At 39.6% G+C, this 25,124-nt stretch overlaps 1 protein-coding gene across 1 annotated transcript in view; it reads left to right on the forward strand.

The window, feature by feature from the left end:
* Positions 1-15,887: 15,887 nt before the first annotated feature.
* The window catches only part of Cpq (carboxypeptidase Q), a 425,857-nt gene continuing 416,620 nt past the window's right edge, over positions 15,888-25,124 (forward strand). Inside the window, exon 1 of the mRNA XM_069991811.1 lies at positions 15,888-16,346. Within this exon, the coding sequence (XP_069847912.1) occupies positions 16,185-16,346 (162 nt within the window). The 5' untranslated portion in view covers positions 15,888-16,184. The remainder of the gene's footprint in view (positions 16,347-25,124) is intronic.

The following is a 25,124-nucleotide window of genomic DNA, read 5'->3' on the forward strand; positions in this document are numbered from 1 at the left end:
AGATTGTAGAATTCAATGAGTCTGTGGAAGATTGGGCTAAGTAAGCCCTCTATCTGGGCGCTTGGGAGAGCCTCAAATCAGGATCATTTGTTCATTCCTCTACTTGAAATTATTTGTTATGCATGCCCTCCCCTCCCCCCACCCAGAGACAGACCATAAGCAAGTTCATAATAGAGGTCAGCCAGATGTTGGCACTTAAGCCAGGTACCAGGGGTTCATGCTGTAATCATAAATAAATAAATAAATATTGACAGGTGGTGGTGAGGGAATGTACCATAGTTGGGGGTGGGAAAGTAGTCTGGAGATAGAGGCATCTGGGGTACATTACAGGTGGAGGGAACAAGAGCCAAGGCCTTGAATATAATGAGGAACAAGTGTGCTGCAGAGTGAAGTGTTGGGTGGTCAGCAGACTATCCCCAGGCCAGATCATGAACACCCATCAGGCAGTGAGTAATGACAATCACTTTGAAGGCACTGCAGGACTTTGAGCCAAGGAGTGGCATGTTCTGATTCAGGCGGTACCTTTTTTTTTAACCTTCAGCAGCAGCCAGGGAAGGGGAACTTGGTAAAGCTTTGGAACCCTGACCCTATGATGTTCTAATTCAGCAGATGGCTGGACTGAGACTCTGGTTTTGAGCAAATTCCTCAGGTGTAGCTACAATACCAGTGTTTCACAGAAGTTGCTTTGATTGTGTTGAGAATAGGCTGATGGACAATAGGTGTGGACAAAAATAGTAGAGAGACTAACACTACTAGTGCTGCTGACCAGGAAAGAGAGGATCACAGTAGACAGATGAGGCCTGATTCTGCAGAGCCAGGGAGGGGTATCCTTCAAGTCTGGGGACCCAGGGGAAAGGGTTTATTTGCTTGCATGGCAGTGCCTAGTGAGCAGTGAAGTGTTTAAAGCCAGAGTCTACAGGGGTTCATAACAAATCCTATGTGATGCTCTCTTCATCCAGATGGCCATAAGCTCTGGAATCTTCTCTTCTTCTATAGATACTCTTAAGGGCCATTGCCATCTTATCCCTTAATTCTCTTTCTCTTCATTCCTATAATCTTTGTCATGTACTTGTGTCTGGCCTTGTATTATAGACAATACATAACCTGCTTTTGCCTTCAGCCCAGGGTCTAGTATTCCCTCTTTATCCACTGTTTTACTTCCCATGACTTTGGTTACCATGGTAAGTATGGGCTGAAAATATGAAATGGAAAATAAATAACGGCTGAGGATTATTTTTCCTTTTTTTCATGAACTTAGGGTCTGACACTTTGACCCAAAAGCTGGCACTCTATTACCTGGGCCATGTCTCGGGCCCCAACTGCTAAGTTTTAATTCGTTTACAATACCTTGTTATAATTGTTCCATTTTACTGTCCGTGATTGTCGACTCCCCTTAGTGCGCTTTAAACTTTACCATAGATATGTCTGTATATGAAAAGAATATTGTACATAGGGTTGGGTACGTTCTGCAACATAGGAACCTGCCATGTGTCTTTGAGTGCAACCACTGTAGAAGAGAAAGGATTTTTATATTTAGGATATAGATTGGAGTTAATTCATTTTGCCACTACCTACTCCCTCCCAATGTCCCACAGTTAGTGCTTCACCTCTTCTTAGCATTCCAGACATTGCCACACATTTAATTCCTCAGTGGAATCTGGTAGGACCTTACTTGTCTGAGACCTTCAACCAAGCACAAGAAAACCAACTAAATTACTTCAAATCTAAATAAATTCAAGCAAGTATGTATCCACAGATACCTGTTTAAGCCTTGGGCTTCAATGTCACCCAACTTAAAACAGAAAATGCTCCAATGGATTGCTGCTTTCCTTGTAGATACATTTCAGCAGTTTGCAGAGAAATACTTCGCTTTACTACAGGGAGGTGATTAGTGTTTTCTTCCTTTGTTCTTTCAATATTTCCATTATTGTGTCACATAATCACCATGCTGGATTCAGGCTGTTCCCGAGATCAAAAACTACCCTTTTTATGACCCCCTTCTCCCATTTATGTGAAGGAGGCTGGGCTGTAAACGTGGTATGAAAAAAACATTCTTATATGCCATCTTGATTGCTAACATCTGTTCAAATTGCCATTCATAAACTTAACATTCAGGCTTCTACAACCATCTGTTTTCTCCCAACAACAATCTGAGAAGAAGAAAAGCCTAAGGCAGATGAACAGGTGGGACAAGAAGTCCTATCTGTCTTAGCCCACTTTCATGAGTTTGTACTTGTTCTCCTTGGTTTTGGTTCTTTGGTGGTGGTGGTAGTTTGGTTTCTTTTTCCTCCCTAGCAGAACAGGCAGGACTTGTTGTTTGTTTGTTTTTCAGAGCAGAATTTCAATCTTTGTGTCTCAGAAAAATGAGGAAAAGAAATTAGGAAATACCTTTTTCTCCCTACTCCTCCCAATGTCTTCTCTCCCCCCACCCGCTGCCTCTCCCCTCAGTTTCCATTTCATGAACAAGAAACCAGAAGTGAAATGTTTCTGCTGATTTGCTCATAGTTGCCCAATACTCTCAACAGACACCAATGAACTAGAACCTACTTCTTTCCTACATCACAAGTAATTTTCTAGCTTGCTGGGCTGCCGGGCCTCTCATTGGGAATTTCTCCATGGATTTACTTTGGCATGGTTAGTGGATATGATTTGGCAGCTGCAGGGCCCAGATGCCAAACTACCCAATGGCCCTTTTTGATTTTGCTCTTGGCAGTGTCATCGATGTCTAAGGGACTGAGCTTCTTCTAAAGCTGCTTGGCTTTGTTCCAACCTTGCTGTTGGAGCAACTGTGAATGCCTTCGAAAGCTGACATGACATTTAAGGAGCCTGCTGAGCTACACTACTCTCTGAAATGTGACCTAGCTTGGGACTCCCTTTGAGCTTCAAATACTTCTCTCCCTCCCTCCCCCCACCTCTCTCTCTCTCTCTCTCTCTCTCTCTCTCTCTCTCTCTCTCTCTCTCTCTCTCTCTCTCTCTCTCTCTCTCTCTCTCTCTCTCTCTCTCTCTCTCTAGTTTTTGCTGAGAAACAAGCTCTCAACAATCTACAGGTGATGTCTATTTGTCATCTTAGTGCCCTCCCTGATAACCTCAGCAAGTGTGAGGGAGGACCCACCCATGCCAAACCTTAGTTTAGCAGTCCAGCATGTAAGCTAGTGGTTTGTGGGATAGTCTTGCTGGGCTACGTGTACTCATTTTCATTCTGCTCTGACATTACTTTTATATATAACTCATGACTGATGTTCTGAGCCTCACTGTGCGACCTGAAATGAGTCATTTAGCTATGCTGAACCCGACTTCTTGAAATGCCAACAGAAGATATTGATACTTTACTCTCCTTGTGCTCTCCTGCTAATGGTTTCAAACTGTCTCTCCAAATTTCATGTATTAGTAGCTTAATCCCCAAATTCATAGTTAATATTATTGAAAGGTAGAACCCAGTTGATGGACAATAATTAGAATTAGATGAAGTCATAAGAGTTTTTGCATTAGGAAGAAAGGCCCAAACTAGCACACATCCTCTGTCTTGCTAGATGATGCTCTCTTACCTGTTCTGATGCAGCCAGAAGACCAGAGGTCATTAACCTGTTATGTTCAGAATGTGAGCTGAATAAACCTTGTTCTTTTCAAATTATCTAGTCTGTGGTATTCAGTTATAGCCACAGAAAATGTACCAAGACACTGATGCTAATTGGATCATTTCGGTAATATCTGTATTCTGTGGGGAAGAACAAGGCATCACTGATATAGGAATACTTGACTTCTAAACTATCCATACTTCTGAACAGCTGTGGTCACCCATCAGAGCTTCCCTAGCAGTCAGTTCCATCCAGCCCTCCCTCTCTGCTTTCAGAATCCCTGCCTTGTCTTCTCCTTGCTCACTCCCTAGATATCTCAGGACTCAAGATAGAGAAGTACATGGATACGAAGTTGAAAGGCTTACACTCTATTGAGTGTCAGTGCCATCTGTACAGAGATGGCAAGCACATGTTTTCCAGGAATCTCTCTTCACTCTCCATTCATGACACACATCACTCATTGATCCTCTCATGTGCCCCATGTTAAGGCTGACCTCAGAATTCTCCACACAGTGTTTGCTGTAAACACAATTAATTGATCAAAATTGGGTTGGAAGATGAAACCTATTCACTAACCTTGGCCTAGAGGGGGACACTGATCTCGAAGCCACAGCTGTTCTCTGTTTGTTTAAATAGGTTAGCCTAAGGAACCACACCTAATCTGCAAGGCTGTTTTTTGGGGAAAATGCTTTTGGAACTTGAAACATTAACTTACATGGGGGTGGGGTTAGAAGCAACTGGTACACACATTAGAGTTTCATGGTTTGGCTTATATGATGAGTTGATATTGGAAATTTGGCTGCTTTGTTCTAACATCAGCCATGCCTCATACTGGATGTGTGACTTTAATTAATTAACTTCTCTGTTGCTGCTTCCTTCCTCTATAAAATGGGGAGGATCATAATACATTATGATGATCAAATGTTAATTAGTTGTGAAGGCCTTACAACAGACATACAGGAAGCACAGTGTTAAGAATTTATGGACTAAAAAGAACAGCAAGTCTTTATTTATTTTATTTTCTAAACTTCAAATGATTGTACAAAGGGGCTACAATTTAACATGTCCATTTATGTGTCTGGTGCCTTTTAATCAGAAGAATAGCAAGTTTTAACCAGAACTGATAGGTTGTATTATTTCCTTCATCTTCTTGATGGAGAAAGTAAAACAAACAGAAAGGATGATAAATCTCTTCTTTATAAAAAGTGTGTGATATTACTACAATCTGTTAATCATTTCCTCATCCCTTTATTGATATAGTAACTCATTTAATCTTCTCAATGGTTTTCTAAGGCAGAGTACTACTCCTCATTTTACCAATGTGTACTTCATACTAAAGGTGACCGGTTCTGCTGAACAAATCTTGGGCACCTCTTAGACATACATAGCTGAGTCTGAAAGCTTATGTCAGAGTCAAGCAGATGCTTCAAAGATTTTGATCACGATGTCTTCAGGAACCCTGACACATCCCAGTGGATAAAAATGAGAGTTATTGAAGGTCATGAACATTGGCTCTTTTTCTCCAAGTCTATTACTTAAAAATTGCTTTTAGAAAAAAATTTTTTTACTAGTACAGATACAGGGCACATACATTTTCTAGAAAATATAGACAATAAGAAAATGTGAACATAAAAAATTCTCAATGAGCACCAGTAATAAGGTTACTATTTATCCTTCCAACACATCATTTGTATTTGTTCTTTTTATTTAATTTTGGCCAACGAGTTCTACTTCTCCATTTCAACACATTTCATTTCATCCAATAATAAACCACAGATGTATTCCAAATTATTATCTCCAAATCTGCAAACTTGGATCCCATCCAGGGCTATGTTTGCATCTTCTTGTTATGTCCTACAAGTCTTTTAAAAAATCTATTCCTTTTTGTTTTGTTTTACATGGCACAAGTATGTTAAGGATACTGGCCAGTTGTCCCACATTCCTTGACTTTCTTTTATAAAATTTGGAAATAATTTCCAATGTGTGCAAGGGAGTGGCCAAATAAACCATTGCTTGTCTTTCTGAAGCTTGTGAGTGAAAGTTGCTGATATGACACCCACAATTCCCAGATATTTAAATGTATTTTTGGTAAGATGACATTCTCTTGCATAACCACAATATAAACTACAAATCAGAAAATTAGTACACCTGTATCACTACCCTCCAACCATCATTTTCTTCAATTGTTCCAATCATTTGCTGTATGACACATTTCCAGCCTAGAATGCTGTGTTGAATTTTGTTGCCATGTCTTTGCAGTCTCCTTTAATTTGGAATCTTCTCCAATCTTTGCTTGACTTTTATGACCTTGACACTTGTTGAGATTAAAATCCAGTTATTTATATTGATTCTCTCAATTTAGGTATACTTTGACTGGATTCAGTCCATGTATCTTAGTAGAAAAATTCAGTGTCAAAGCTTTAATACATTCTCTTAATACATTGTAAAATATTGTAATACAATGTCTTATTGCATCTCTTTGAGTTCCATAGGATTTAGAGGTGTAGCATTACCTATTGGTGGTGCTGACATTGAGCTCTGATTAAGGTGACATTTGCCAAGTATGTTGCTTGTTATCATTAGTAAATATCTTATGGAGAGACATTTTGAGTTTGTATCAATAATCTGTTTTTTTTTATTGTATTTTCAATTTGCTCTTTATTTCTGTTAGTAGGAACTCATGGATTCCTATTTCATTTAACAGGCCATAATCTATTACTAACATTATTTATTTTCATGCTTTACTGTCCCATATTTGTCCAGTAACAGTCCCTTCAAGCTAGCTTCTGTATCCTTTTGATGTGACATGTCTCTAAATTCTTCAGCATATTCTTACTTTCTGGTACAAAAGCAGCTTCTGGTTTGTGGTGTACTTTCCTTAACCCATTTCTGGAACTAGATATTTATCTAAAGATACTAGCTGTTTTTGAGTGAGAATAGTGTTCAGAAGCTACTTGGGTGTCCAGTTTACTTATTGCTATTATGGTGTTTTTGCTCCTAGACTTTTCCAATGTGTAAGCTATGGATAGTGTATATGCCTCTATGAGTATAATTTTACATTAAAAATATGTTTATCATCTATCAATCATCTGTCTATCATGGTTTATCTATTCCTGGAAATTATATGTTTATATCTTGCCTCCAAATAGTCCAACACCACAGGATATATTCTAATTTACCTCATATCATAATTTGTAACTCCTTGAAAAAATAGTTACCTTAGCCCTCACTGGGCTTAAGATATTTACTTATTTAATCAATCCTTTCACCCATAACCAACCTCCCATCTTCCTTCCTTACATTTCTTAAACTCCAATACCCCACCTACCATGGATCATCTACAACATGATATACTATTCACTCCATTTAACACCCCACAGTCTGAGTACATGGAATCTTTATTAACATCAGCCAACACTCTACGCTAGCCCCTTACCCTCATCTTTTCCTCAAATGTGAATGCCTCCCTAACCTCTCTTGACTGTGGACCTCATACTGAGCTGCCTCTTGCTGTGGAGATGTTTTCTTCATTCTGCCCAGGATTCTCCATCCCACACAGAGATACCTCCTCATTGCCCTGCTTTCAACTCTTCCCTCAGGCCAGCCACCTTCATATGTAGAGATTGGCCATATTCTATTCATTCTGTCCTTTGAAAAGGCCCATCTACATAAATGTTCTCCACAGCCTTTTTAGACCCTCTTTATCTCATTCAAGTGCCAGAATTATCACTGGGGTCACTATTATGACCCCTAATACACACACACCTACACCTTGCTTTTATTTTTATTTGTACACCTTGCTATTATTAGATGCAAGAAACACAAATTGTTCAGAAAGGAAAGAGTAAAGAAGAGAAAGAAGATTTATAATAATATTTTTAATCTCATTAACTTGCTATCCTTCTAAGTTATTTATTGAGTGATGGGGTTACAGACATGAACCACTATGCTAGTAGTGTTTGTTATTGACTTTTGAGGAAGAGAACACCTACCATTAGCTTCACCTCCTTCCTGCCAATGACTGAGACTTAAGATACATTCCTTAACTATTGGCTGAATGAGAAAGTATGTGGTGACAATTCCACAAATGACTCAGGATTGTTTCCTGACAAAATATTTTTAACAGGGAAATAAGAAGGTAGAGAAAGATTCTTGGTTCTCTTTCCAAAATTATTTGGTAAGGAGAGATGGCAGTTTGTAACAATTAGTGATAATATTAAATAGCATAGTACTATATGCCACAACTTTCTATAAACTAGGTTGCTTATATTTTAAACAGAAATTTATTTTCTTACAATTGTAGAGGCTGTCAGTCAGGGATGAAGGTATTGTTAGGGTTGTTTTCTCCTGAGACCTGTTTCCCTGGCTCATCAAAAAGCCAAGATATCTTGTCCACATGATTTCACCTGGTCTCCCCTGTGTATGGGTGATCTATGTCCTCATCTCTTCTAAGGACAATTTGAACATGGAAACTTCTTTAAGGATTGTCTCTAAATACAGCCACCTCTGAGGTAATGGCAGTTGAGACACCAACATCATTTTTTTTGAGGAAGGAGTACTAGTCCATAAAGAGATATACCCCGGAGGGAAGAAGAGAAGTCTAACATTCTTCTTTGGGTAGTGAAAATGCTTTGTGCAATATAAATTTTTAGGACTTTTTTATTTGGATGACTAATCTCTACAAAGTCAGAATATTTTCTAGCAAAAATTCCTGTTACCAAATCTGGAAAGAATACTAACTTGCTTGTGGGCTATGAAGGAGGTTTTGGCCTTTTGGTTTTGTGAATCACATGAAGGAAAAAATGGTATCACATAGAAAAGAGCACGTCTAAAAGGGACCTAGAAGATTTGCTACAGAACCCACTTAAGATCAAATGAATCAGTGGTACTTGCCACGGAAAAATGTCTGGCTCAGTGGTCCTGGGACCACAGAACTCAACGTAGCTTAAGGTTTTTTGCGGGGAGGGATTTTATTAAGGGTGAAAAGGAAACAGAAAGCCAGGCTCAATTGTACCATGAAGTGTCAATCAAAAGAGATCCAGGTACCAGGCCACAGAGTAGGAATCAAGATAAGGAAACAGAGCAAGAAGATTTAGCTTAGAAAGAAACCTGGAGCAATTTTCTGAACCACTGGGACATAACTGTAGGAGCTATTTGTAGGGCCTCAGCTGTTTTCACCATGAGAGATGAAGGAGTTATTAGAGTAACCAAACCAACTCAGGCACTTTGTAAATCAAGACTGTGGAAACCAATGACAGAAATGCTAACTCAAGTAAGCCTAAAGGAAAAGAGGAATTTTCTTGTATAGGCAGCTGTAAATGAGCTTTAGGCATGACTGGATCTTCAGGTCCAGATCCATTAGTACTTTCTAATTGTGATGTGTTCAACTCTGCTTCTCTTTTGAGTTAGCCATGTGTTTTCACCACATATCAATTGTTTAATGTGATAGAAGTTAAATTCAATCAAAATTATTTAGGTTCTTCTATGTGATAAACACTGTGCTAAACTTCCTTATGGCAGAGTTCCTGCTGTCATGAAACTTACTGTCTAGTGACTAATAGTCGTTCGTGACAGACCGCTAACTATAGTTATTTATTTCCCCTCTTCTTCTCGTAGGTTGCCAAACTAGAAACATTATTTTTTTGTTAAAACTTGGTTTGACTTTAAAATTATAGTTGGTCAGGCCAACCAGAACTATTACATGCCGATTCTGGGCCATATTCCTCTTCTTTTAGAAATAAATTTTATTGAAAGGTGATGTACAAAAGGGTTAAAGTTTCATAAGTAAGCTAATGAGTACATTTCTTTTTGAAGAAATGTTACTTCCTCCCTCTTTCCTTTAACTTCCCCTACCCCCTACTCCCTTTTCCCCTATGTTGTAAAGTTCATTTCCAATGTAGCATCTAGTGAATATCACTGTTGCATCAGTTCACCTTTTGTCCCACCCTTTCTGTGATTCCCCTTCCCCTCCCCAAATCAGATAAACTTATATACAAGAAAAAGGGTACAGAAATTAGAAAACAGTAACAACAGGGAACAAACCAAAGGGGAGGAAAGAAAGAAAAAAAAGAAAGAACTGCAAATAGTACAATAAAAAACCCAAACCTCTTACTTCCATTTCTTGGCATTCATTTTTATAAGCATCATTTTATATGGTCTTATCCATATAACTATGAGACATTGTGATCATCTGCTAAGAATATCCTATATATATTCTAGTTATTACAACGGAAGGAAACCATGCAGCCTATGTTTCTTTGGGCCTGGCTTACTTCACTTAATATATTTTTTTCTAAGTCTTTCCATTTCCTATGAATGGGTCAATATCATTCTTTCTGATGGAAGCATAGAATTCCATTGTGTTAGAACTCAAAAAATTACCGCCCCCAACAAATCCTCAAAGAAACACCATTAATAAGCGGCTGAAGACTTAAAGAGATACTTCTCATAAGAATGGCCAATAATCTGGGTGCCAGTGGCTCATGCCTGTAATCCTAGTTATTCAGAGGCTGAGATCTGAGGATCACAGTTCAAAGCCAGCCTGGGCAGGAAAGTCTGTGAGACTTTTACCTCCAGTAAACCACCAGAAAACCAGAAGTGGTGCTGTGACTCAAGTAGTAGAGCACTAGCCTTGAGCTGAATAGCTGAGGGACAGTGCCTAGACCCAGATATAAAACCCTACAACAGACGAAGAAGAAGAAAGAAGAAGAAGAAGAAGAAGAAGAAGAAGAAGAAGAAGAAGAAGAAGAAGAAGAAGAAGAAGAAGAAGAAGAAGAAGAAGAAGAAGAAGAAGAAGAAGAAGAAGAAGAAGAAGAAGAAGAAGAAGAAGAAGAAGAAGAAGAAGAAGAAGAAGAAGAAGAAGAAGAAGAAGAAGAAGAAGAAGAAGAAGAAGAAGAAGAAGAAGAAGAAGAAGAAGAAGAAGAAGAAGAAGAAGAAGAAGAAGAAGAAGAAGAAGAAGAAAAGGCCAATAAACACATGAAGAAATGTTCAACATCTTTGGCCATAAAAGAAATTGAGATTCCACCTCATCCCAGTTAGAATGACTACTATCAAGAAAATTAATAATAACAGATGCTGGCAGGCCAAAAGGAAACACTACATTGTCAGTGGGAATGTAAACTGTTTCAAACACTCTGGAAAGTAGTATGAAGGTTCCTTAAAAGAGTAAACATAGAGCTCCCCCATGATCCAGCAATCCCACTCCTGGGCATTTATACAAGGCCACACTAAAGCTACCAGCACAATCAATCATGTTACTGAAGCATTATTTACCATAGCTAATATTTGGAATCAATCCAGATGCCCCTCAGTAGATGAATGGATCAAGAAAATGTGGTAAATACACAAAAAGGAATTCTATGCTTCCAGATGGTAATGTAATCATATGGTGCTGAAGTCCAGTTTCAACCATAAAACTATACTTGGCAGCATTTCTCAAGAGGGTTCCAAAAGAGAATCAAACATGATAGAAAATGACCTAAGTAACTATCATCATCATCGCCATCATCATCGCCATCATCGCCATCATCATCATCATCATCATCATCATCATCATCATCATCATCATCCATTACTCCAAAGAAGGCAGAAAATGCATAGCTGCAGTATTTTACATTCATAGAAGAAAAATCAATCCTGTTCTACAATGTATTCCTTAAAGTATTAGAACTTTATTCTCTCAAGAAAATTATTAGAAAGGGTTACTTGAGGAAATCAGAGAGAGAGGATAGAAGGGACCTTGAGTCCTTCAGCAATGTGAGTCTTAAGAGGCCCATGGTTCAAAGAACTGTGTCATACTGGACAAATTGGTTTCAACATTGGTCTGTTCCAAGAAGGTAAGGTCTTCACTGTAAAGCAATAGAAGTTTTTTGTATAAAATTGAAATGTCCATAAAGGTGAAAGCAGCAATAAATACATTCATTCCATTACACGAATACAACCACTGTTACCATTTTTGGGTGCACCGCATTCTTGTGTTTTTGACATGGTTTTCATATGTACTTAGAATAAATTAAACACTTTTACTACTTTGGACTTTAATATTTTAACAGAACCTTCTCCCCCATTCTTTATGTTGTTGTTATTGATGGTGGTGGCATTTTGACATGGGCTCTTTCTATATATCCTAGGCTGGCCTTGAACTCCTGTTACTCCTGTCTCTGCCTCTGCCTTTTGAGTGCTGCTGGATTAGTTTCCCAGTGTTTTATTCTTGTGAACATATCAAGTGAGATACTACACAGCAATAAATGTATCATTTACTTCTTAATATCCTGCTTGGGACTAGATACAGATACTCTTTGACATATGATGGTTGCATTATAAGTCCGTGTATTGACATATATTGTGGTATTGTAAGTCCTAATAATAGTTGACTGAGTTGACCAGAATATCATATATTTTGCAGAAGCAAGTTGGAACATAAACATGAAAGTAATATAGACAAGAGGGATGTACTTCCAGACTCTCATCCTGCCAGCAGAGAACAGCTCTAAGGTAGACATTAATGTTTGGAATAAAACATTAGGGGCATAATAGAAGCCCAGGATGTTAATATATATCATCTAACTCCTTCCTTTGGCATTTCATTTTTAACCTACACATGTATATAAATTTGAAATTAATATTTTAACTCCACAAAGATTTAAGTGCTTTGACCAATATTTTAGAGGACTCCAAACTATCACTATATTTTCAAGATATTTTAATATCCATGACAGATGAGATCAAGAAAAATAAATAGCTGGATCTGGTCCTGTAATTCTGGGAAAACTACATTGTTAATCTGATAATTATAGAATGGCATATTCAAAATAAACATCAAGCAATCCTTTTGAAATTCTGGTGTTGGAAAAATAGATCTGCCACCTGGAATATTCTATATTTATTTGACTTTCAGTAATTTGGCAGCAATTCACTATAATCAGGAGCAGTGTTATGATGGAGTTTAGTGCAACTCACACCATGGCTTTGAGTATATATATATACATAATGTACATATGTAAACTATTAAATGCACCTAATGCTTAATTCCAAATTAACGTCTACTCTAATCCTCTAATCCTAATGCTACTCATGCTTTAGGACAGGTGGATGCTAGGATTCTGGAAGTACAATCCATTTGCTGATTTTTACTGTTACTTTTGTGTTCCCATTTGATTCTGCAAGACAATTTTACTTACCCTTATGATATTCTGATCAGTTCAGTCTCAACTATTATTAGGACCTACAATTATGCACCGATGCCTACTTAATGTGTTAGACACCATTCTAGGCACTAAGAATGTAGTAGATTAAAATGGCAAAAGGTCAAAATCTCTATTCTTGGGGAACTTGTTGACTGTGATCAATAATATACATAAGTAATATCACATAATATGTAGGAGAATGGTGTGTACAATGGAAAAATAGCCATTAGAGCAGAGGACAGGCCCTTGACAGTGCTAGGGTAAGACAAAGGGGCTGATTACAGTATTAAGTAGGTAGTCAGAGTTGGGGACAAATATAATTGGTAGCCAAGAAAACATTAAAATGAACTGAGCAAAGAGGGTTAATGAAGTAGCTGCCTGGGATAAAGGAAGACCCAGAGCAATGACCCTAAGGTAGGAGAGGATAAGGAGGAGCAAGTAAAGGATCAATATGGCTTCAGCAGAGTAGGCATGCAGAAAGGTGGTAGAGAGAACTCAGTTACACATGTTCAGGACATTGTGTGTATTTTGGCATTTACTTTTGGTAAAATGGAAAGCCACTGGAGCGTTCTGAACAATGACATGACCTAACTTTCAATGTAAAAAAGACCATTTCCATTGTCTATCACCTATATTTATAGGGCTGGTTATGTTGTTCTAAAGGTATTAGAGCACTACTTGGCACATCCTAAGTTGAAAGTTTGTTCAATCAAAAAATATCTTTGGTAATATAACCCTGAATGTAAAAAGTGCTCTAGCAGAAGATGGAGCCATGAACAATTAATTGTAACATAATACTCAGTAAGCACAAGATAGTGGTAACTTGATGAATGAACTCCACTGCCAGTGAGTAGTAAGAGTAAAGCCCAGGATGTAAAGGGTGTTTTCTGTTTGGAGAGAGCAGTACTAAAAGCTATAGGGTTACACAAATGTCATGGTATGAAAACCGTACAGGTTCTGAAGCAGACATAAATGAAACATAATGGGGAAAATGTTAGAGGTACAGGGAAGGAGTCAATAATTGTAATATGAAAATGGGGAGGCTTCTTGCTAAAAGGCCTCAGCATGATGCTTGATTAAATGGACTCCAGAATCAGGCCAGTTCAATGTAAAATGTTGACTTTACCCCCATTAGTTGTTTGACTTGACCTCTCTATGGCTCAGTCTCCTCATCTCTTAAGTGGAAGTAATAGCAATAGTAGTAATACCTAGCTTATAGGGCTAATAAACATCCACAATTAATCTATCTAAAGTTTTAGCAAACGGCACCCAATTATTACTATTATTACTATTACTATTATTATTACATTAGGAGTTGAATCTTGAGAAGAACTTTGAAGCAATACTGAAGAAATAAATGAAAAAGGCCCAGAGTTTAGTTATTTGCTGGTGGCACCTGTAATCCGGGATCCATGGGAGCTTGAGAACAGGAGGATTGCAGTTTGAAGCAAGAGCAGGAAGAAAAATCCATTAGAGCCCTCCTCCCATCTCAATGAAGAAAGCTGGGTGTGGTGAGGTGTGCCTGTCATCCTGTCTATGAAAAGAAGCAAAAAATAGGCAGATCACAGTCCAGATGAACATCTGTACAGAGAGAAAGACCCTATTTAAAAGATAAGCAGTGGGGAAAAGGCCTACAAATGAGGCTCAGTGACAGAATGCTTACCTGGCAAAGCCCAAGTCCTAAACTCAAACCCCAGGGCTGCCAAAGCCCAACCCAAACCATAATAAACAAACTAACTAATATTAATTAAGCAAAAACTTAGTTGTGGATGTGGGAGGGAAGGGATGGTAGGGGAAAAACAAAGGAGGAGGTAACAATGCTTGATAGGAAATGTACTCATTACCTTGCTCATGTAATTGTAACCCCTCTGTATTTTTACAATAAAAAAACGTATTTTTAAAAATTAAGCAAAAACAGAAACAAAAGCAAAGAACAGAAATGCCAGAAGTTGAAAAGAATGTGATACATTAAACAACAGAAAGTCAATGACACCAAATTATGGTTTTTATTTTTTTATTGCTGGTACAGGAACTTGAATTCTCACTTGGCTTGTTTGCTCACTGCTAGCATTCTAGCACTTGAGCCATTCCCCAAAACCGGCTTTTTGTTGATGAACTAGAGATGGAGTCTCGCAAATTTTTCTGCCATGGCTGGCTAGTTTTGAACAGCTATCCTGCAGATCTTAACCTCTTGTATAGCTATGATTACAGGTGTGAGACATTGGAACCTAGCTTGAATTTTTTATTAGTCCCTGATAAGCATAGACATCAAGAGCAACCATTCAGATTTTTTTTAATAGAAGAGTAATTCTATACTTATTGCAAACTTGGGTGTTTGTCTAAACAAACACAAAGACTTGCAACCTTTTGTGGTATATTTCCTTTTCATTTTGTTATTAGGTTTAGAATTACGTGTCTCAAATACAACCACAGTGCAAGTTTGGAAATAAAACTTTTTCTTTAGATAGTTTGAGGAAAAATAATTCAATCCTGCTGAAGGTAGTCTAGGAGATATGATGCTGGGAAAGTGGACTGGGGGCATCTGGACCCTTGGATGTTGCATATAGCTGCCATTGTGAGCAAAAGGCTAGTAAAAATTTAGAAGGCGCATGAACTGAATATTATGAATGGGCATTGGATGCTGTGTGTGTGTGTGTGTGTGTGTGTGTGTGTGTGTGTGTGTGTGTGTGTGTGTGTGTGTGTGTGTGTTTGTGAGAGAGAGGGAGGGAGGGGGAGAGAGAGGGAGGGTTGGTTAAGAGAAGGGACATATTCAGTGTTTACAAAGTTCACTGTAATTGATGAGTTGGGTTAAATAAAGGGATTGGGACTTATCAAAATCCGAAAAGTTTGAAAATACATGAGCAGGTACTTTGTGAGAGCAGAAGTCGGTGGACTGGGGTCAGCAGATGTGTCTCCTCTCTCCTGGGCACGGTCTCTGATCAATTCCTAAAGGAGATAAAGACCTTCTGATCTCTCGGCGTGGGTCACCTCTTGCCCTCACCCTCGCCTCTCTCTAACCATCCTTCAAACGGTGGGGGTTGGGGCGTGGGGAGCAATAACGGTTTCTAAGCGATGGCTTCCTCCTGGGAGGTGCGTGGCAGTTCACAAAGCATGGTGTTCCAGGGGCCTGGCCTGGAGGAAGGTTGGCCATTAGCCAGGCTCGGACAAACACCAACCAACCCTTCCCCTTTCATATTCTTCCCACCTGCGCAGCACACCTGTAGGGCCGGACCCCACTGCAGGCCTGGCCTTCCCCGGCCTCCCAGGCACCCCTGGGTGGGGCCAGGCTGCAGGCCGGTGGCCCCACAAGAGGAAGAGGAAGCGGAAGCCAGAGGTCTGGGGACCAGGACCCTGCAGGGGCAAAAACCAGCAATCCTAGAGGGGGTGCAGCCCCTGCACCCCTCCCCACCCCCACCCCAGCGCCATGGGCATCTTTCCCGTCTGCCTCCCTGCTAATGGCACTAGGCAGGCCACGGTCAAGGTCATGGTCAAGGACAAGAGGCAGCGCAGGGGCCAAGGCCTCACCAGAGCGTGGCCACCACCACACTCAGGCTGCCAGCCAGCGCTGGAACCTCCTCCGGATGAGGTTAGTGCGTGGGCTCCAGGCTTCCTCCCCGTGGTCCCTGGGAGAGGCCCTGGGCCTCCCACATCTGGGTCACCTGAGGCCCTGAAAACCAGGGAGGGTGTGAGGCCTAGGATGAGGAGGATGTGGAACTGAGGTCCTCACCTGAGGCCTTCCCCTGAGGCTATACCCCAGCATGGCCTCCTCTTCGCAGTCCACTATCTCCAAAGTAGCGCAGGATGAATGAATAACTGAGTACATGTGAAACACCTGAATGAAGGAATATGTGCGTGGACGTAAATTAACGTGGAATGGTGGCAGTAGACGGTGTTTACTTTATGACAGTTTACAACCCTTATTTTATGATGGTTTTTCCGAAGAGTTAAGTGTGGTACTTTTAGCGAATGGCATTAATAAGATTGTGACTATTTAAAATGAATTCTCTTTCTTAGGTATGGTGGTGCATACCTATAGTTCCAGCAACTCTGAGGCTAACTGTAGGAGCCTTGTGGGTCAGAAGCCAGCCTGGGCTACACAGTGATACTCTACTCAGTCTTGAAAACATGGGGGTCAGGGGGTTGTTTCTGTTCTCTGCACTTGTCAAAGAAATACTCCACAGAAACCTCTCCTAGGACATCTGTTTTAGGTAATTTGGGTGTATGAATTTGCTTAAAATAATATGAACCTCTCCCTTTTCTTGTTTGTGCTCTATTTTCTTCTACTTTGGACTTTTGAAGCATCATTGGCACTAAAATGTCTTTCTGCAAGATAAGGTGCATTTCAAGGTAGACCTAAATGGCTGACTTATTGTAATACCAGGCAGGCATTTCTCTTGAATTCAGGATTGTGAAGAATCCCGTCTGTGTTTCTGAAGCAAGTGCTGGTTGATTTGCATGTGATGGAATGGAAGAAGGCTAATTATGGCCCAGAGAAGAAAAGAGAGATTTATCTGTGAACACACACCATATGAAGAATACTTTCATGTAGTAAGTTGCTGCCACAGTTGTAAATTTTTTAGGCCTAGGTTCTAGAAAAGCTGAATGACTTTGGATTTATCATTTGATCTTTTTAGGTTTTAATTCTAAGATGAGGGAATTTATCTGGGCCCCTTTCCTGAATTAATGTTCTGGAACACTCTGGCATTGTGTGAGTGAGTGTGTGCGTGTGTGTGTGTGTGTGTGTGTGTATGTGTGTGTGTGTGTGTGTGTGTGTGTGTGTGAGAGAGAGAGAGAGAGAGAGAGAGAGAGAGAAACAAAGAGAGAGAGATAGACACAGAGAGAGCAGAGAGAGACAGAGACAGAGAGAGAAATACTGGGTCTTGAACTTAGGGCCCTGGTGCTGTCTGTTAGCTTTTCCATTCAGGACCGAGCCACAGATCCACTTCAGGCTTTTTGCTGGCAAATTGGAAATAAGAGTCTCATGAACTTTTCTGCCCTGGCTGGCTTAGAATTGCAATCCTCAGATCTCAGCCTCCTGGGTAGCTAGGATTATGGTATGAGCCACTGGTATTCAGCTTGGAACACTCTGTTTAAGAGGGTTGAAAGTGAAATGGCACATGATGTCATGGAGGTTTAGTTTGCTTACTTCTCTGGAGATTATAGTTTATTTGTCTTCCTGTCCATATTTTAAGATGCCCTGGGACCTGGGTGAGTGAGGAGAAAGGAGGGCAAGATATTCTTCTACATTGCCCAGTTTTCTAGCTCTAACTTGTTTCCAGTGCAGCACAGTCAGACAATGCCTTATGTTTTTGTTTTGTCTAGGAAACTGTGTCATCATTGATCTGAATATATTTGAGAGTATAGAGCACAACATTGTGGAGCTAAAGAAAAAACCTTGGAAGATTTTTAAGATACATAAAAAGGCATTTTACATACATACTAAAATCTTTTTCTGCATGCTACATTTAATAAACACAAAACTCAAAAATGAGATTAATGTTACCTACTTCAGTTATTTCAAGTCTATTGGGAGAAATGGAGCAAATGTTTTACTTGGTAAAAAAAGATTGACTTTTCCCAGGCTCTTTTCCCAAAGAACCCAGTTGGGGTCATGTGTCATTCAGACATGGAACATAATAGATGATATTTATGGGGAACTAACCACATACTAGGCACTGTTATGTTTAACCTTTTTACTTACGTTGCCCAAGGTATTTAATTTTCACCATAAACTTAAGAGCTAGGTACTATAGCAATTTCTGTTTGACTTCTTTGAATGGAAACAGTGCTTGGGAAATGGGTGTCAAGACTCAAAACACAAGCACACAGAGTTTCTCCCAGAAACCTGCTCTTGTGTTGTGGGAGATTATGTTCTCTGTATTTTCCAGGATATATACAAAATCTGGGGTGCTGACAATCCATGTATTTAGAAGTGTAGAATGATTAAGACTGAATTAAGAGTAGCTGGTTGTTTGATCATTTTGGGAAAAACATTGTTGAATTCTATTGTGATTCTAGTCGCCTCTGATACTTTGAGCCTAAGTCCTCAAGTATCCTATCTTAAGTAGGTTCCGTTTTACCAGTCGAGGGAGCATAAAATCGATGACATGGAAAGCGATCGTCCATGAGTGGCACTTAAGGGCTTTGAACCATGAGTACCAAGCATTGTTGTTTTTAGCGCTAGCTCTGTGTCCTGGGCAAAGAACTGGCTGCCAGCCTCCTCATTTTATAAGGACAATTTGTGCAGACAGAGTAGAATGCCTCCATCTCTTTAATCCAGAGACACAATGCAAAATGGGCTTCCAGGGACCTTATAATTAATTGATGAGAGCAAAACAGAAGAGAAGCTGAGAGAGTAAGTGGAATATTATTTTCTTTCTTTCTTTTTGTCAACCAAGTTTAGCCTGGTGGAAGGCAGAGATCAGTTGTGGCTGCCTGAAAAACACAGAGAGAGAATGCCAGTTTGATTTAGCTCAGGAGGCTGAAACTTTCTGCCCTGAAGGCTGGTGTGATGGAAGAGAACTTCCCATCACTTCCAATATTATGAGAAAAAATTAAAGCAACAATTTTTATTACTTACCCTGAAGCCAGAGCTTTAGAATGTACTTTCTTCTTTCCCTACCCTCCCTCAACCACTTAGCTTTTAAAAACAAACAATCCATTCATATGTTTCCTATTGTCAGATTATTTGTCCTTTCTCTTTGTTCCCGGGCTTCTTTCTTGGGTATAGCTGTGTTTCTTGGTCTCTTTATTTTATTGAGCACACATTAATTCCATAACCATTTATTGAGTGCATACTATGTACCAGGTAAAGAATGGGTGCTGAGTCTGAGTAGGAGAACAATACACCACAAATAAATTCACCACATGGAGATGTGCAAGATGTGGAAGTAGTGACCACTCACATTCACAAGAAACTTAGGAAGATATCATAGAGCAGTGAATTTTGAACTGTATGTATGTTGAGGCTTAAATGCTTAGAGGAGGGAAAAGTGTGTTGCAATCTGGGATAGCTACAAGTGCAAGGAAAAACAGGGAATAGAGATCCAGAGTGGCTACAAAAGAGAGTTCTTAGAAGATGGAGGAACAGACAGTGAAGGCCCATGGTTACCACATTATTTAGACTTGCTCACAGCCTGGTTAACACTTCATAGTATTTTAAAGCTGAATTTTAAGCAAATGAGCAATAAGATTGGATTTTATTTTATTTTATTTTTAAAAATAGCTCAGTAATAATGTTTAGGAGAACAGAAGAGGAAAGAGCTAGGAAGCCAGAGGAAAATGAGAATGCTGTTGCTATGGTCTACATGAAACAGGAGAAGTATAAGTTTGAGATATTTTTAGAAAATAGGACAGGATTTAATGAATAGCTGAATATGAGAAATGAAGGTTTGAAAATCTTCTGAAGTTTTAGAATTGCTAAACTGGTCAAATGGAGATGCCATTAATGGGATCATAAATATGAAATAAGAAAGAGATTGGGGAGAGACAATGGAATATCCAGGTAGATGGAATGCTCAGGTTATGTCCTTGACTGTAGCTGCGCAGACCTCTGACAAACATTATAACACATACATCCCTAGTCTAAAAAGACAAATGAACTAGATATGTCACTTAAAAAAAAGGAAATAAAAGGCATATTAGACTCAGCTAATGACCATTGTGGCATATTTGAGGAGAGTTCCTGTGATTCTGATCCATGTATAAATTTCTGTGAAAAAAAGAAAGGGAGAAGTTACTATAAGCCTTTGAGTGAAAATAAAATAGAGAAGTAGACAGGAATGCCTGGTGTCATAGTGCACACTTTCAATCCCAGCAACTCCACAGGTGGAAATGAGAACAATCACTGCCCCAGACACAGTGTAAGCCTCTGTCTGAAAAATATTCATTTTTGTCAAGAACACACAGGAGATGGTTTACAGGTGTGAGTGCTGGGTAAAGAGCTTGATCTTGTTTAGCAGATAAAGTATTAGGCGTCTTTAACTAAAGAATAGGATTAAGAAGAAGAGCTTGATAAAAATGAAGAGGATAATGATTAGGAAATTTTTCCGAACTTTTTTTTGTGTGTGTCGGTTGTGGGGCTTGAACTCTGGGCCTGAGCACTGTCCCTCAACTCTTTAGCTTAAGCAAGTGTGCTACCACTTGAGTCACAATGCCACTTCTGGTTCTTTGAGTGGTTGGTTAGAGATAAGAGTCTCATGGACTTTCCTGCCCAGGCTGGCTTTGAACCACAATCCTCAGATCTCAGCTTCCTGAGTAGCTAGGATTACAGACGCAAGCCACTGGTGCCCGGCTAATTTTTCAGAACATTGAACAAACCCTACCTCAAGTAAGTGTTAATAAAGAAGAAGGTAGATTTATGTAGTGTATCTTGGTGTAGTGGTTGATGGGATTTACTAGGAAAAAGGAATATATATGCCTATAACATTTATGTTTGAACTGGCTGCTCACTCCTGTAATCTTAGCTACTCAAGGAGCTGAAACTTGGACTATTAAAGATGGAAGCAGCCTGAGCAGAAAAATCTGTGGGACTCCATCTCCATAGCCAGAAAAAAATGCCAGACTGAAGCTTGTCTCCAGTGGTAGAGTGATAAAGTGGTAAAGTGGTAGAATGCCAATCAAGAGCAAGAAAGCCAAGTAAGAACAAGAAGCCCTGAGTTCAAGCCTTGGTAACGGCACAGAAACAAAACAACAACAAAAATTTTATGTTTCATTGCTACAATACTCAGAGTAATTTGACTGTAATCATAACTGTAAATTCAATCACACAGTAGGTCAGGGTAAGGAAACTAAAAACTCATTTATGATCCTTGATACCATCAGGGACCATATAAGTATTAAAACAAAGCCAAGTATACTTCAAAGCATAGGCTGTTACTAAACTAGATCCAGCATTTTTTTCTCACTGATAGAATATACAAGATATGAGTCAGAGGGACATTGTGATTCTTTATGAGTAAAACATTAAAAAATGTCTGCTTCAAAATAAATGAAACAAATAGAAGTATGAATAACTAGCAGAACAATTCCTAAGAGACTTCAGATCTGTTGTTTTACATAAGTAGACAAAGCCAGATGGGAAATTTGAATAATTTAATAAAGACTATAATTTGTGAACAGGGATATAGAATGTTTCAACAATAGGATATTTCAGCATAAAAAATTCCTTTTAGCAATTTCTGTAGTGAACATGAATTTCTTCAGCTGTTCTTTTACTGGGGAAATTTTAATTTAGTTCTTATTGCTAAAAGATTGCTTTGCCAAATAAAGAATTCTTGGTTGGCAGGTCTTTTTTCTCTTAGTACTTGGAATAGATCATTACATTTTCTCTTGGTCTGCAGGGTTTCTGCTGAGAAATGTACTCACTGATGGCAACCTTGAGACTTTCTCTGGTCATACTTCTTGCCTTTTGGTGCTGTTAAAACTTTTATTTTTAAAATTATTTTCATTTTTGGTGCTGGGCATCTCAGGTCCTTACTTGTACCAATCAGGCAGGCACTTTACCATTTGAGTCATGTTCCCAGTCCTTTTGGCTTTTTCATATTATTTTCAGGACTGTGGTTTTGAACTCAGGGCTTTGCGCTTGCTGAGGTACTCTACCACTTGAATCATACCTCTAGCCTTTTTTCTCTATTTTTGAGATAGACCCTAGGGAGATCATGATCCTCCTGTACATGAGATCCTGTTGTACATGAGATGTTAGGCCATACCACCAGGTCTAGTTTTTTCTGTGTATATGGAATCTTAGGAACTTTTATTGCATGGGTTGGCCTAGAACTACAGTCTTCCTGATATCAGCTTTCCATGTAGTTAGAATGGCAGACACTAACCACCAGCACCCAGCTTCCTTTTTAAGCTTGTATTTAGTTTGTTTTTCAGACAGAATCACATACTTTCTTTTGAGCTTGCTTTAGACCACTATCATCCTACCTATCTATACTTCTTATATAGCTGAGATTATAGTCATGAACTACCAATCATTGCCCCCACGGTTTCTTTAAAAATACTTTCTGGGCATTTTTATTCCTTCATACCTGAGCTTTCTACTATGTGCCAGTTAGGATTTTCATTTTTATTATGGTTGTTTTGTTTTTTGATTTTTTTGGTGCTGGGACAAGGGCTTGAATTCAGGGCCTCATGCTGTCCCTTAACTTTTCTGCTCAAGGCTGGTGCTCTACCACTTATGCCACATGTGGGTTCACTTCCAGCTTCTTAGTGGTTAATTGGAATTAAGTGTCTCACAAGCTTTCCTGCTTGGGCTCACTTTGAACTTGCGATCCTCAGATTTCAGTCTCCTGAATAGCTAGGACCCTTTGGTGTCCAGCTACAATTAGTATTCTTGATGGGTCCTATGAGTCTCTAGGCTCATTTATCTTTTTCATTCTTTATTCTTTTTGCTCCTCTAACTGGATAATTTCAAATATTTTGTCTTAAAGCTTAGTAATTATTGCTTCTGCTTACTTGAGTCTACTGTTGAAGATTTCTATTGGCTTTTTAATTTCAGTCATTGTATTCTCTAGAATTTGTCTTTTCTTTACTGGTTCTATTTCTTTGTGTTTTGTTTTCCAAATTTTACTTAATTTTGTATCCAATTCTTGTATTATGGTGAACTGTGTACTTCCTTATAAGAATTTTTCTGATTTTGTTGGCTGTAGTGTTACTCTTTCCTCTTTCTGTCCCTCTGTCTCTGTCTCTGTCTCTACTCTGTCTCTGTCTCTGTCTCTCTCTTTGACAGGGACTTGTTCTATACCCCACCAGTCTGGTCTAGAACTTATTATATTTGCCCCAAGTGGCCTTGAATTGATGATTCTCCTGCCTTGCCTTCTGGAATGCTGGGATCACAGGGGTGAGCTACCATATCTAACAGATCTTCTCTTCAAGGGCCTGTTATTGGAACTTTATTAGTTTCTTTTGATGTTACCATGATTCTTTGATTTGTAATAATCCTGTGTTCTTTCATGTATCTGTACATCTCAGGAGAGAGACACTACTTCTGCCTTTTAACAGGCAGAATGGGCCTTTCATACTTAACCTAGCTTGAGATTCTGACTGAACCAGCTAGTGATGACCCTAGAAGGCAGGGCTTGTTGTTCTCTAGGTGCTTGGGCTTCTGTCTCTATTCTGAGATTAAGTGAGGGTGCTGTCTGGGTTTTACTACCCAGTAGAACCACAGGCTGGGCTCTGCAATCAAGTAGAGTTGCTGGCTAGACACTGCCGTCACCTCTGGGCAGGGTGCTGCGTGTGTTCCCTGGCTGGAGAGTGTCACTATCCGGGTTCTGAAGTTGGGCAGAGCTTCATAATGGACTTTGAGGTTTGGTAGAAATGCTGCTCAGAATGAATGAACCCAGAGGCTATGCTGTAAAAAAAATGTACAATGGGGCTTACCTCCTTTCCTGAAGATCTGGGAGTAGGCTCTGAATTTGGGCTGAGCGGTTGTTGAGATTCCCAAGATAGGCAGTTTCAATTCTTAAGTTCAATAAAAATGCCCTGCATGTGTCTCCCTCCTGAGTGGGAGCTCAGTGGGGCTTCGGGTGGGATCTGAGATACAGCTGAACGGTTGGACTCCTGGGTTGGGCAGGTCTAGCTTCTGGGCTCTGCGTTTATCTATAGAGATGGTGTCTCCTTGCCTGTGCTGGACATGGGTGTGGACTCTGAGGCTAGGGGTAGAAACTGCCTCTGTATGAACACAAGTCACTGAGTGCTCCTGGAGGGATCAACATGGTTCTGCAAGTGAGCTGTACCATTGGCTGGTGTCTGTGATTGGGTCCTACCACTAGCAGGACCACAAAGCTACCATACCAAGGTCCACATGCTGGATGCTGTAAACTTACCCCTTTTCTTTATTTCTACCAGACCCCAAGAGGTATAACCTTGCTACAACACCACAGTGTTCCTCATTAGAGAGCAGGAGTGGCTTTGTGGCAGGCATCTTGGAATGTGAAGGAAGTTGGAGGTCACCTCCAGGTATCTTTTCTCACAGCAGAACTGTGAACACAGGGAGATGGCTCCTGTGGGCTGCTGTGATGACTTACAGGAAGGGCAGTGTTGATGTGGTTACAATGGCACTGTTCCCTTTGCACTGCAATGTGGATTTTATTTGATGATTTGGTTCATGTGATGTCTCATGCTCATTTAAAGTTTAGGCGTGTTTTATTTTTTTTTCATAAAACCGATAATCTGTTTAGCTAGTATCTAGTAGAATTTTCTATGAAGGGGAGTGAACTTTCTGACTGCATTGCTGATGTCACCTTTATATTTTTGCAGGAAAAAAAAATCACTTCCTTTTTGGACCATTTATGAAAGCTTGTAAAAGAAAAAAAGTTAGATGGAGACTTCCCTGGATTGGAGTCCTCCTCGTTCTTAC

The sequence above is a fragment of the Dipodomys merriami genome, unplaced genomic scaffold (genome assembly GCF_024711535.1).
Source record: "Dipodomys merriami isolate MVZ:Mamm:240054 unplaced genomic scaffold, mDipMer1.0.p SCAF_4, whole genome shotgun sequence".
NCBI lineage: Eukaryota > Metazoa > Chordata > Mammalia > Rodentia > Heteromyidae > Dipodomys > Dipodomys merriami.